Genomic DNA, 9,977 nt, shown 5'->3' on the forward strand with positions numbered 1-9,977 from the left:
CTGGCAGTATATTTAGTACTGGATGTTAGTGTCTTCTCAATACGAGTCCAAGATGTTCGTAAAGTTTCTTTCTTCTCAATGACGTATCCTGTTATCGTTGAGCCACCATCATCAGTTGGAGGTTTCCATTCTAGCGTTGCAGAGTCTCTGGTGATCTCTGATACTTTCAGTGGACCTTCAGGTTTACCTGGTGGACCTACAGTAACAACATCTAGATTAAAAGTGGTTACAAATATTATGACACAGGTCAATTAACATACTAGAAGGGAGTTATAAAATCAAACTGTGCCCAGGAGCGTCTGCCTTTAAACAAACGTTCAGAACTTGTCTCAAAATGTAGACTTGAGAATAAGTTCCACTTGTCGAACTTAAGTTAGGATGCAGGATGAAAATAGGTCTGTTGTCTGAAGAAACTCTTAGTAACGATATGTTTCAAGTTCTGTTTTTTATATTGTTAGTTTTTAAGGTAAATCATTTTGTAAAAGAAAGAATTCCAAATGAAAATATGACATGTTAGTTAATCTATTGTATGTTGTGTTGCTCTGAAGCCTTAGTTAAAAACAGCTTCAAGATCTATTATCAAAATAAGTCCAGTCAGCAGTAATGAAGGCCCTAAAAGTTCACTTAGAAAAGTAATGGAACAAAATACAAAATGTTCCTCCATGCACACAGCTTAGTATTGCCCATTTTCACATCTGAAGAAAAAAGCGAGATACAACACTCCATATTATTCAGTTTTCAAATATCTCATACTTACCAAGTTCCTTCTGTGGAATTACAGCATCAGATTCTAATGGTTTACTATTACCAACTTTATTGATAGCAGAAACTCGGAAATAATATTTCTTATCAGTCTTCAGATCCTTAGCTGTTGCCTTGGTAACAACATCACTGGTGATCTTGACTTCAGTCCAGACATCCTGGTTGGTTGATACTTCCACCAGGTAGCCTGTGATTGGTGCACCTCCATCATCACGAGGTTTCAACCAATCCAATGTCACCTCTGTTGATTTCATGTTAGAGAATCTGATTGGTCCAGTTGGTTTCTCTGGAACTTCTACAAAAATAAAAAGAATATTATAAACCTGTTTTAGTGTCAATAATGAAAATGCCAAATTACGTTATTGGCTTTGTGAACTCTCAATGGTATGTAGAGTTGACAAGTGTGACCCCAAAATATTATCATAAGCCATGTGGACACTCTGAAACTAGGTTCTTTAATTAATGTTTCATTAATACCAAATAAACAGTATGAGCTTACTTGGTTCTTTGACAGGTTTAACTGGTTCTTTCAAATCACAAGCAGGACCCATTCCTTCATCATTTTCAGCTAAAACTCTGAAGAAATATTCACTTCCTAGTCTCAAGTTTTCAACTGTGTAGGACAATGTTTTGGTTGTAGCAACTTTAACGTAAGAACCATATCGTTTATCACGTCGTTCTAGTGTGTAGCCTTTAATCGGCAGTCCACCATCTTTAGCTGGCGGCGTCCATTTTAGATCAACTGATGATTCAGTGATGTCTTCCACTGTCAGTGATTCAGGAGCTGAGGGCGCAGCTGAAAAAAACAAGCAAATATAGGTCATGAATTTGGATCATTTACACACTCATGCAGTTGATGGCATAAAAAAGAAAAATTATCAGTTAGTTCCTTTTTAAAGGTAAGCTTCTTCCACATATTATAATATTATAGTCTGCCAAAATAACTATAAAATATTTGATATTTTGCTGGTTTCTGCAGTTTCATTTATTTCTCATTATGCCATACTTCAATAAAAGTGGTTATACTTACAGTAAGGACTCTTTGGTACAACAGACGTTTCTGATTCCAATGGTTTAGATTGACCAGCAATGTTTTCAGCCATAACTCTTATAGAGATTTCTTTACCTTCCTGGAGATTTGGAAGGTCACAGAACAGTTTATTGGCTGACACATTATCTACATGTGTCCAGGTTGTCTTCCACTGTTCTCGTTTCTCTACAATATATCTGGTAATTGGAGAGCCACCATCGTGTTCTGGAGCCTTCCAGCCAACCTTACACGATTTCTTCTGGATCTCAGAAACAACCATTGGTCCCTCTGGAGGAGAAGGTGGATCTGAAAGTAAAAGTAAGAATGAACCATTGAATATCTAGTAGAATGATTCAGCAGTTCTGAATTGTTGACCATGAATTAACCATGTTCACTGATTGCCTTTCAAGTTTTAGGGTTTTTTTTCAAAAAATAATTAGCACACAAATTTTTGGAAAAGCTTGAAAGTCATCTACAACAACATTGAAATATAGTATGATTATATATCAAATAAGCTGTCCTGATGACAGATGTTTTGTCAGAAACACAACAGAAAAAGAGTTTGCATTGGAAATATAACCAGTGCCAGTGCTTTAGTAACTTTGTCATTAGTCCCTAGCCTCGCCTGTGCCAGGAATATCAGTTTTAAGTTCATCACCATTTACTAACCTCAGTCCTGTGTCAGTGCTTTCGTAGCTTTATTCCCTGCTTCCAATATCAGTTGTTTTAATAATGGGTAAAATATTCGGAACAAGTATAGGAGATATGAGTTTAGTCAGCCACACAAGAATTCAAACTACAAAACAAAAAGCTACTCACTGATTGGTTTAGACAATTTGATGGGTTTATCAGTTTCAGCCTTCTCACCAACACCAATCTCATTTTCAGCAGCCACACCAAAACTATAGTCTTTTTCTGGTTTCAGTCCAGTGATATCATAGTTAGTCTTGTAACTATCAGTAGAAGTTTCTTTCTCCCAGTTGTCACCCTCTTTTTTGATATAGACAATATATTTCTTGATTCGGGCTCCACCATCATATTTAGGTGGTGTCCATTCCAAGGTGAGTGAATTTTTCTTGATGTTTTTAATGTGGAGAGAGTCTGGTTGATCAGGTACACCTGTGATTTAAAAATAATCCAAGATTAACAAGACCGTAGACAGTGACTGACACAAACACAAAATGAAATTAATTACCTCTGAAGGGAGGAAAGTGATCTACTCAAGAAAGGCAAGACGTGCTTCTCTTATTGTTGTGCGTTCTTCTCTATTTTTGGGAAATTTCAGAATTCCAAGTAAAACCACATATCTATATAGTTTTTTAAATTTTTAGATATATATTATATATTGGTGCATGAAGAAGTAACTTACGAATAATTTTCTCAGGCCTGAACGAATCAGAACACATAGCAGGTGCTCCCTTTCCTTCTTGATTGACAGCCATAATCTGTACCACATAGTCCGATCCTGGTATCAAATTCTTAAGGACAAATTTATTCTCCGCGGCAGGCACTTCACCAGCATTGACCCAGGCAGATCTACGAGCTTCACGATACTGTAAAATGTAGTTTTGTATTTCCTTGCCTCCGTCATTCTCTGGTGGTTGCCAGGTAACCTCGGCAGAATTGTCAGTAACGTTTGAAACTTTGACTCGAGTTGGTTCTGTTGGTTTGTCTGGAATATATTACACTCATTATTCATTCTGATATTTAGAAATATATTTATATGATATTGATCGTAGAAATAATATTTCTTGAAATTTCATATATAAAATCACATATACGTTAGTGTTTACTTATACCTAAAGAACATATTTTCAAAACTCATTTTTATCATAACACTTGAAGTTTTTTTTCCATAGTTTGTACAAACGAAAATTACTCAAAAAACTCACCAAATGGACTCTTTGCTTTGACTGGTTTGTCCATCTCTAAGAAGGGACCAACACCAGCTTTGTTTTCAGCAGCAACACGGAAGAAATATTCTGATCCCTCGGTCAGGTTTTTAGCAGTATAGACAGTTTGATCAGCATCAATTTTATCAGCTTTACTCCACGTGGCTCGTAAGGCCTCTCTCTTCTCAATGATATACGATGTCAGAGGGACACCTCCTGTATCTTTCGGTGGTTGCCATTGGATGGTGGCTGATGTCTTGTTGAATTCTTGTACTTTCATTGGACCAACTGGTTTCGAGGGTAAAACTGGAAATAAGAAAAATGCATTTTCAAATTTAAGGTCAATTAAAGATAATAATTAAGGTCATTTTAAGTCATCATATTGAACCAGTTTTTTGGATTAATATTTGGGTACTATCTGATGATTGCTGCTAATATAAAGTCCTATACCAGAATATATCAATCAACTCAACCATCAAGTGATAACAGGTACAAAATTTGAACCATCAACCTACCGGCTTGAACTGTTGGAGTCACAGAATCTGATTCTAGAGGTTTTCCACGACCAACTTTATTCTCAGCAGTGACACAGAACTGGTACGCGACATCTTTCTTCAGATCTTTGACCTTGAACTTGGTGATACCAGCCTCGGTTGTGCCAATCTTTACCCAATCACCGTCACCGGTGGCCATTTCTATGACATAACCTGTTACCATGGAACCACCATTGTCTTTAGGTGGCAACCAATCAAGTGTTAGAGAGTTGGGAGTTATGTTATCAAATCTTATTGGGCCAGTACAGGTTCCTGGGGCAGCTGGAAAGAAGAGAAGGCATTGATAGTTTATTTGTGATCGGTACAGTTCAACTTATATACTGAACAGTATAAAACAGTATTTAATAACAACGATATAATGATACACAAAGAAAAATTACAAAATACAGTAGCAAGACAGAAACAGCTTATATAAAAAGGCTTCCTGTTGAAAAAAACTAAATTTAAAGAGTTAATAGAAAAATAGAGCTCACTGCATTTATACAAGAGCATGAATATCTGTGCTCTGATTCTTTATTTCTATGTCTATATCCATTCAAAAAAATACTTAAAATAGTCCTAAATATATTCATTTGAGAGTATAAAACTCTGTGTTATATTCCTAACTTACTATATCTATCCGAATACATTGATAAATAAGAATAATTCAGTTTTTATCTTAAACTGATTCCGCCTATATTTTCAATTCGACAAATATTCATATTTTTTTGAAAAATGACAGTTTTCAATCGTTAAAACAACGGCAAAATATGTATATAAACTTAATAAAAACAAAAATCACAAATTGCTACCAATAATATATTAAAAACAACCAATTAGTATGAATGTTATATATACCATGTTGTCCTGTAGGAATAGCTCCTTCTGTACTATCCAGTGGTTCCGATAAACCTTCCTGATTTTCAGCAAAAACTCGGAAATAATATTCACTGCCTTCCAGAAGATTCTGGATACAATACGAGGTTATCGAAGGTTTAATTTTATCAACTTTAATCCAGTGAGTATATTTTGTATCTCTTCGCTCTATGTGATACGATTTTAATTCTAAACCTCCGTCAGATTTTGGCGCCTTCCATCGAATTGAAACTGAATCTTTCGTGACTTCCAGAATGGCAAGAGGTCCTTCTGGTGCCGATGGTACATCTGTAAGTGAATTAGTGAAGAACAACGAAGGTTAGTACAACAAATTACAGTTAATCAACCACAAGATGTCAAGAAATTTGAGGTTAGTTTCACTTTTTCACACACAGAAATTAGTTAGCTTTGTTTTATAGAAGATTTATAAAAGAGCTTTAAGGAGAGAGCGCAGAAAACAAGCATTAATATTGTTCACAAGAACTTCAAAGTTATCTCAGCCTCTTATCTTTAACAAACATCAATATAAAAGATTAAAGAGACACATTAATAAAGAATTTAGAAGACTGAAAGTTTTACAAGATTATAGTTTTACTTCAGAGATTAAACATAATAATATAGTTTACAATAGTAAAATCTGATTAAAATGCAAAACAAGATGACACATTTCGTGTTTCTTCTACACTAGCCATCCATGATCTGACAAGTTTCTCTTTAAATTGTGTTCTGTAAGATACTTCACTTGCAATATGATCTGACAAGATTCTTGTTAAATTGTGTTCTTTAGAATTTTATTCTTATAGTGACAAAAATGTCCTGATTTGACCAAACCAATACAAGTCAATGTTTGACATTGGATATTCCAGAAATACTCACAAGAACAGAGCATTTCATTGGCTGAATTTTAAATGACCTTGAACATGAGATGCATCACAATTTAGTCAGATCATAGATAGCAACATACAGATATTTATTTTAATCAGATTTTTACAATAGAGATACTATATCACACACTCTATAAAGAGTCAGAATAATTAGAAACATAGTAATACAACAGTTATAAATAACTTACAGAATGGACTCTTTGGAGTCATGGCTTTCTCTGTTTCAATGGATTTAGATTTACCCACAGCATTTTCAGCGTAGACACGGAAATAATAATCTTGAGACTCTTTAACGTTCTTGACACAATATGTAGTCGTGTCTGGTTCAGTTGTAACGAGTTGAGACCAGTTGACTTTGAAACCTTCGCGTTTCTCAACCACATAGCCTGTGATAGGTGAACCACCATCATCTTCGCTCTTACCCCAAGACAAGGTGATGCTTTCTTTGGTAAAGTCTGTGGCTTGTAAAGGTGGCTCTGGTGCTGATGGAACTCCTGGAAAATGGTAAGAAAATGTCAAATTTATCGCTTAAATGTTGATTATTTGTGAAAGCAATTCCAAAATCATCCCAAATCTGTGAAATTGGATTTATAATTCAACACAAAAAAAAACCACTTCTTAAGTTTGGTTGTAGTTTCAAAAGTAAGGTATCTGTCTAAATCGCAGACAAGACAATTTGAATGAGCAATAATTTCAGAAGCATATTTCAATTGTTCTAGTTCCGTAATGTACGACTTTTATTTTTCGAAAGTAACATCACTGAAGATGGAATAATTCTAAAGACTCTGAAGACCTTGGTGGAAGAATCAACCTACCTGCAGGTTTCTGTGGTTTAACTGGTTTATCAGTTTCCACCATTGGACCCATTCCAACATCATTACTGGCAGTCACACCGAAATAATATTCCTTGCCCTCGTCAACATGGCTGACAGTGTACGTGGTATCATAACTCTTTACTTTACCTACGTCTGTCCAGTCCATACCCTTACGTTCACACAGATAGATACGATAAGACGTGATTTTCGATCCACCATCATTAACTGGTGGTCCCCATTCAATGGTCACACTCTTCTTCGTTACCTTGGTGATTTTAATAAAGGCAGGTGGACCAGGTAATTCTGAAAAAGACAGAAAAACAAAATGGTATAAAATAGAAATGAATTCATTATAGAGTTGATTGAAAGGATCTTCTAGTTTTATTTTCTGGATTTTCAGGATTTTCAGGATTTTTAGAAATGTCATTTCCTTTATATATATATTCATTACTTGTGAATGTAAAAACATCAGTTTATCAAATATGGTTTTTGTAAAATTGCAGACTATTACTCTTCTGTGAAATAAGGACTAATGTAACATTATGAGTTTATAATTAAGCAAAATGACAACAAATTATCCAAGAATAAGTTACCTGTCTTCTTTTGTGGTTTAGTTGGTTCAACAGAATTGAGTGCAGGGCCAGTACCTTCGGCATTAACAGCCATGACTCGGAAAGAGTACTCATTACCCACGACCAATTTGTTAGTTTCGTATTGAGTTTTGGTAACTTCTGCTAGTTTGGTCCATGTGGATCGTTTCATATCTCTCATCTCCAGGATGTAATGGGTTATTGGTGTTCCACCATCATCTGAGGGGGGTTTCCATGAGAGAGTAGCTGAATCTTCGGTCAGGTCTGTTACTTCTAGTGGTCCAACTGGTGCTGATGGAACATCTGGAAAAAGGGTTTGGATTTGTAGTATACCTTTAGTTGGAAATTCATTGATGCAAAAAATCAACAACTGAAAACCCCTTGTAGCTTACATGCGTTTCTTCTGCACTGTTAAATGTTGAATCAGAAAGTTAAACCTATGTAGTTTGCAATGAATTAAATTTTTTAGTAGTTATTCCATAAAGTTAAAGGTCAGTTCCATCATGTAACCTCAATCTAATAAATGATTTAAGATAACCCACGTTTATAACCAACATGATCAATGTCAACTTGGTCTAAAATTTTAAAATACTTACTGAAAGGACTTTTGGCAGTGAATTTTTCAGATTCCAAAGGTTTACTGACACCAACACTGTTTTCAGCCATAACACGGAACATATATTCATTGTTTTCAGCCAAGTTCTGGATACAGTAGCTAGTGATTTCTGGGTTCACCTTCTGGACTTTGGTCCACTGCATTCTCTTTACATCACGTTTCTCAATATAATATCCAGTAAGAGGGGAACCACCGTCATCCTTGGGTTCCTTCCATTCAATTGTTATCGATGTCTTCTGGATATCTGTGGCTTTGATTGGTCCAGTTGGTTTACCTGGCAACTCTGAAATTAAAATGTTTTCATTGGACAATGGAAATTTTATAAATAAACCAAGTACTTATGATTCGAACTGCAAAACAAAACCCGAAATCTGTAACAACATTTGGCAGCTAATGAACTTTTCATATGAAGAAATATATCAATCATAAGTAAGTAAGTACCTCATAATTAAAAGTGGTATCAGGTGTCTAGAAGAGCAAGCATCTCCAAGATGGAAAAAATCAATGTGATAAAACAGACTTTAACATGGATTTCCAAATTGTCTTCATTCAATTAGTTAAATTTCGATATTTACTCAATTTAGTATTTGCCTAATTCTTTCAAAAATATCTCAAAGTATTAATTTTTGTCCTAATCTATAGATGTCTTTTCTATACATTGCAGTGTCTTGTCATTTTAGCATTCAAATGCAGATATTTCTGGACACACATGGATTTAAAGGCTCAAATTTCGACAGTGGGCTGTGGACACTATTACTGATTGGCTTAGCTAAAATATTTCTGTTTTTGAGACTAAGGTACGATTGGTCAAAAATTGGGCACCTGTCACATTTTGAGAAAAAGGCCCATACAGGATATCATAAGAAATCTCGTATTGAGAAAATATCTAAACTGACCTGGTTTACGTCTGGGAGTGACAGGTTCGGATAATAGCCAGTTGCTTTTACCAATATCATTAACCGCTTGGACACGGAACACATATTCCTTTCCTGTTCTCAGGTTCATGGCTTTATGGTTGGTCTTGGTACATTTAGTGATCTCGGTCCATTCCTTCTCATCCAGGGTGTATTCCACAAAGTAGTGATTGATGGGTGAACCACCGTTATCCTCTGGTGGTTGCCAGGTCAATGTGACTGACGTCTCCAAAACTTCACTGATCTTTAGTGGACCTTTGGGAGCTGATGGTTCTTCTACAAAGAAAAGGTGAAAGAATTTGAGTATGGTACCATTGAGAGCTTCACTTGATACATAGAGGACGACGGGGGAAACACGTCGAAACGTTGCATAAAACTTTAACCAGTTATTGTTGTTCCATAAAGCTGTGTCTATATATAGAAGTGTAGCTTGTGAAAATTTTAAAGGTCTTTTAAATCAATTTAGAGTAAAGCTGAATTATAAAAAGAATATTTTCTAATACAAAAGTACATAATTCAGACTGCCAAAATCATAATAAATCCTTATCAGTAAGACGAATCATGATAAATTAATCTATAAAGGAAATTAAAATCTGGCTGGTTCTACTTACGTGGTTTTCTCATGGGTTTCACTGGTTTAGGCATGTCTAATGGTTCACTTATGCCTTCATCATTTTCAGCAAATACTCGGAAATAATATTCTAGTCCTTCTGTCAGGTTCTGAACACAATACGTTGTTATGTCTGGACTGATCTTGTCTACTTTAATCCAGGTCATTCTCTTGACGTCCCTGCGTTCAATGACGTAGGACTTCAATGGTAATCCACCATCTGATTTTGGTGGTTTCCAAGCAATAGTCACGGAAGTGGCCAAGATATCAGAAGTTTCAAGTGGACCTTGTGGAGCACTTGGTACACCTGGAAAAGTTAAAATTAATTTTTAATTACTATGCCCAGAATGGTGAATTTACCCAAAAGATGAAAGGTGACCAGCAAAAATATAAGCAATGTTGATGTTGATGATAAGCAACTTGATGTTTTAAATGTTAACCATTTGGGTTAAATT

At 35.4% G+C, this 9,977-nt stretch overlaps 2 protein-coding genes across 2 annotated transcripts in view; both read right to left on the minus strand.

Annotated features, from left to right (window-relative positions):
* Positions 1–3,964, minus strand: part of LOTGIDRAFT_141638 (hypothetical protein) — a gene marked incomplete at both ends in the record, with an annotated part of 9,728 nt that extends 5,764 nt beyond the window's left edge. The window contains 5 exons of the mRNA XM_009051300.1: positions 44–211; positions 1,301–1,558; positions 1,793–2,098; positions 2,612–2,911; positions 3,685–3,964. Coding sequence (XP_009049548.1) covers positions 44–211; positions 1,301–1,558; positions 1,793–2,098; positions 2,612–2,911; positions 3,685–3,964 — 1,312 coding nt within the window. The remainder of the gene's footprint in view (positions 1–43; positions 212–1,300; positions 1,559–1,792; positions 2,099–2,611; positions 2,912–3,684) is intronic.
* A 1,142-nt stretch (positions 3,965–5,106) lies between these two features.
* LOTGIDRAFT_53633 (hypothetical protein) lies at positions 5,107–9,824 on the minus strand (the record flags this gene model as incomplete). The annotated part of the gene is made up of 4 exons (XM_009051279.1): positions 5,107–5,381; positions 6,175–6,451; positions 7,417–7,673; positions 9,524–9,824. Coding segments are annotated over 4 exons (1,110 nt in total), but the record flags the coding sequence as incomplete, so codon positions are not given.
* Positions 9,825–9,977: the final 153 nt, after the last annotated feature.

Source organism: Lottia gigantea (assembly GCF_000327385.1).
Source record: "Lottia gigantea unplaced genomic scaffold LOTGIsca_163, whole genome shotgun sequence".
NCBI classification, from domain to species: Eukaryota; Metazoa; Mollusca; class Gastropoda; family Lottiidae; genus Lottia; species Lottia gigantea.